The following is a 3,568-nucleotide window of genomic DNA, read 5'->3' on the forward strand; positions in this document are numbered from 1 at the left end:
ACCTTGGCAGTGCCCAGGAGGTGAACTGGCATCTCTCTAGCTACCAGTCGACCACCATGGCTAGGTCCACAACGGGATTGAACCGGCGACCCTCCTTTTCCCAGCCCAACTCCCTACTGACCGAGCTACTGCAACCCCCTAGTTTTTTAAATAATATATCAAATAAGGCAGGTGTGAAAGCCCTTGTAGTTTAATTACTTGTAAAGAAAAAATGTGATGTTAGAAGTTCCTCCGTGGGGTTTTAACAGCTTTTAATAACAATACATTTTATTTATAATGCCCTTTACATTTCAAATGAAATCTCAAAGTGTTACAGTAGCAAGGAGTTCCCAGAATATAGCAATAAAACACCATAAGACTAAAATTAAAACTATGACTGTTAAAAGGCCTTTGGATATAGGAATGTCTTTAGGCCCTTCTTAAAAATCTCCACAGTTTGTGGGGCCCTAGGGTGCACTCCAGAGCCGTGGGGCGACTGCCTGGAAGGCCCTGTCTCCCATAGTAGAGAGTTTAGTCCTTGGTTGGTGCAGGCAGTAGCCTAGTTATTAACACACTCGACGCATAAATAATAATGTTTCTGCTTGCTTCCCGTCCGCAGGGCTGACCATGCACGCCACCATCTTGGCCTACATGTTTAACCTGGTGGAGGAAGGGAAGGTCAGCGTCGCCCTCAGCGCCGCCAACCCCGCCAACAACCAGGCGCACGTCCAGGAGTACATCGCCAACCTGCTGAAGACCGCCTTCCCCCATCTGCAGGAGTAAGTGGGCCTTAGTCTCGCCGGGTGGACCACAGTGACATTACACCAGCTGTTGTCTTTTGGTTAACGTTTGCCACGTATTCAGCTGGTTTTATTTTTTTATTTTGGAAGAGACAAATTATACAAATTATTTTGGAAGAGACAAACATGGAAATTAAAGTTAAAAAAAACTTTGATATTTTCAGCACAGCCAGGGGGGCTTCAATAGACCAGAATGCACTTGAAAAACCCATTTTGATTGAAGGCTGCAGCTTAGACAGATCTCATGAAACCCAAATGTGAGTCAGCACGTTAACACTTCAGATCGTAGAAAGTCTTCTCGCTGAGTAGACTTTGACGCTCATCTGTCCATCCTCATCTTACAGCGGTTGGGATTGGGTTGCCGAGGGCCACGGATGTCTGAAAAATCAGTCTGATTTCAACATTTGAAATGAAACATGACCCTGCAGACTTGTGGCTAGCAAGTTGTCGCTCCTCCTTCAAGGAGTTGTCAAAGGAGAAACACTTGCAATGAAGCTTTAGATTCTAGACGGACAACATTATCACAAAGAGAACACGGTTTTATAAGAGCTTCTTTGCAGCTGCAGTGAGACTTTTGGCCAAAACAAAATGAACGGTTTTGCTCCGGTCCTGTGTAACGGAACGTGTCTGTGCAGTGCACCTGTGCATCTTATTGATTTGTTTGATGGTAGCTGTGCACTTCAATATCTTGTGGGGGGCCAGGGGCAACATGCAGTTGTGCTTTTTGCAATTTAGGAATGCAAATTTATTTATTTTCATTTGTACTTTTTGATGGTTTTGTGCATTTTTATTTTATTTATAATGTAGATGCTTTGTGTGTCTTTTTAAACTCGACTTGACTCTCTGAGTTCCTGTGTGTGAAAACACAAATGGCAAATAAAGTTCTTGAGATTTAGATTAGAGGGAAGAACGTAATAACATTGGCTAATCGAGTGTCTTGTCTTCAGTGCCCAGGTGAAGGTGTTCGTAACGGGTCTGTTCAGTCTGAACCAGGACATCCCCGCCTTCAAGGAGCACCTGAGGGACTTCCTCGTGCAGATCAAGGTGAGTGTCCAGACCCGGGAGGATGTAATGGACTAAACCGGGGTGATGAAGCTAACTGACAACGAACGAATGTTTCTTAAAAAAAAGAGGACTGATCAAAGGGGAGCGTGTAAAGTTTTAGGATGAGTTGTACCTCGACTACACACCATCCAGGAACTAGAGTCTACGTCCTCTCGTTCACCGTGCAGCCGTTTAGGAACAAACCAAACCGAGGATGCTACTTTGTCCGGTGTGATCAGTCACATTTCTACTTTTAAATTAGATTAGAATCAACTTTATTGTCATTACACAGATACAAGGCAACGAAATGCAGTTCGGGTCTAACCAGAAGGTCAATAGCAGCAGGTGCAGGATATACACTGGTTCCATAAGGGCAGGACATGGATATGTACTGAATAAATATAGAAATGAATACTATTATAAACAGGATTTTACAGATGGGTTTGTCCTAAGAATATAATATTTTGACATGCAGGAGTAGTTAAAAACAAGCTGTTGAAGCCCATTCAATGGGAAACTTGTGCTTTAATTTAGAAAGGTCGGCCGCTTTAAGTGATTTTTGTTGTCACCGTAGAGCCTTAGACCATGTCTGCTTTCCAAACACTTAAACATCTTATTTCACCGATGGAGTCTCTTTTTACTCGGACTCGGCCAGTTTAGATAATATGTAAAAGAGGCCGCTACTCATTATCTGTGGTACGTTACATTTTTTTATGCGCTGTGCTTGAATATTGTGTGAGAGGATTGTAACTAATTGTCTCAAACAATGTAAAACCATGTTTCCGGGTTTAGACCAAACTAAAGACTAGTTAGTCTTTCATAAGCTCAGGGACATCACTACTTAGCTATTATTTTTTATATTAAAAAAAGACATTATTACAAGGTTGAAATTCTTTTTTAACCAGAAATGTATTTTCCCTATTCGTGTGCAGTATCTTTATATTTTACTTTGTGATGGGCTTGTGTTCAGCTGCTGTTTTAGTTGGTGCTCATATCCTCCTTTCGTCATGTTGAATCCTAAATTAAGAACCTTTTTTTTTTTTTTTTTTTTTTTTTTTTCCTATCTTCCAACAGCATCTTTATATTTTCTTTATGCATGATGCACGTATGGCAACTGCTGGTCGACTTGACCCACAGATCAGATGTCGTATGTTCCGTGCCCATGTGGCACGTACTGTATGTTTATGTTGAAAGAAAACCAACAAAAAGAAGTAAATAAAAAAAGATTATTCTAACTTCTGACGGGAGAGCCTTCGTGGAGAGTCTGAGCCGTGCAGGTCTAGGTGTGTGTGTGAAGGTTTTGAGTTTGGCCTGTTAGAGTCTAACGAGCCCTGCTGAGTCTCCGCTTGTGTGGTCCTGCAGGAGTTCGCCGGCGAGGACACGACGGACTTGTTCCTGGAGGAGAGGGAGACGTCTCTGCGCCAGGCCCAGGAGGAGAAACACAAGCTGCAGATGTCGGTGCCCGGCATCCTCAACCCGCACGAGCTGCCCGAGGAGATGTGCGACTGAGACGGCTCTGAAGGGGGACAGGGTTCAGAGAGAGACACAGAGAGAGAGAGAGAGAGAGAGAGAGAGAGAGAGCAAGGACGCTTCCTGTTGATAAATTGTTTTCTTTTCAAGTGTGTGTGTGTGTGTGTGTGTGTGTGCATGAGTGTTTTTTGAAAAGAGAATGAGGGGCCATAGGAAAGACCCCAGCACTAGGTTGTACGTCGACCAAATCAATGTCAATATGTAAATGAGAATCG

The 3,568-nt window shown here is 43.2% G+C and overlaps 1 protein-coding gene across 1 annotated transcript in view; it reads left to right on the plus strand.

Moving 5' to 3' along the window:
- The window catches only part of xpo1a (exportin 1 (CRM1 homolog, yeast) a), a 29,726-nt gene extending 26,164 nt beyond the window's left edge, over positions 1–3,562 (plus strand). The window contains exons 23-25 of the mRNA XM_032515263.1: positions 599–758; positions 1,727–1,823; positions 3,186–3,562. Of these exons, the coding sequence (XP_032371154.1) occupies positions 599–758; positions 1,727–1,823; positions 3,186–3,332 (404 nt within the window). The 3' untranslated portion in view covers positions 3,333–3,562. The remainder of the gene's footprint in view (positions 1–598; positions 759–1,726; positions 1,824–3,185) is intronic.
- Positions 3,563–3,568: the final 6 nt, after the last annotated feature.

Source organism: Etheostoma spectabile, chromosome 5 (genome assembly GCF_008692095.1).
Source record: "Etheostoma spectabile isolate EspeVRDwgs_2016 chromosome 5, UIUC_Espe_1.0, whole genome shotgun sequence".
NCBI lineage: Eukaryota > Metazoa > Chordata > Actinopteri > Perciformes > Percidae > Etheostoma > Etheostoma spectabile.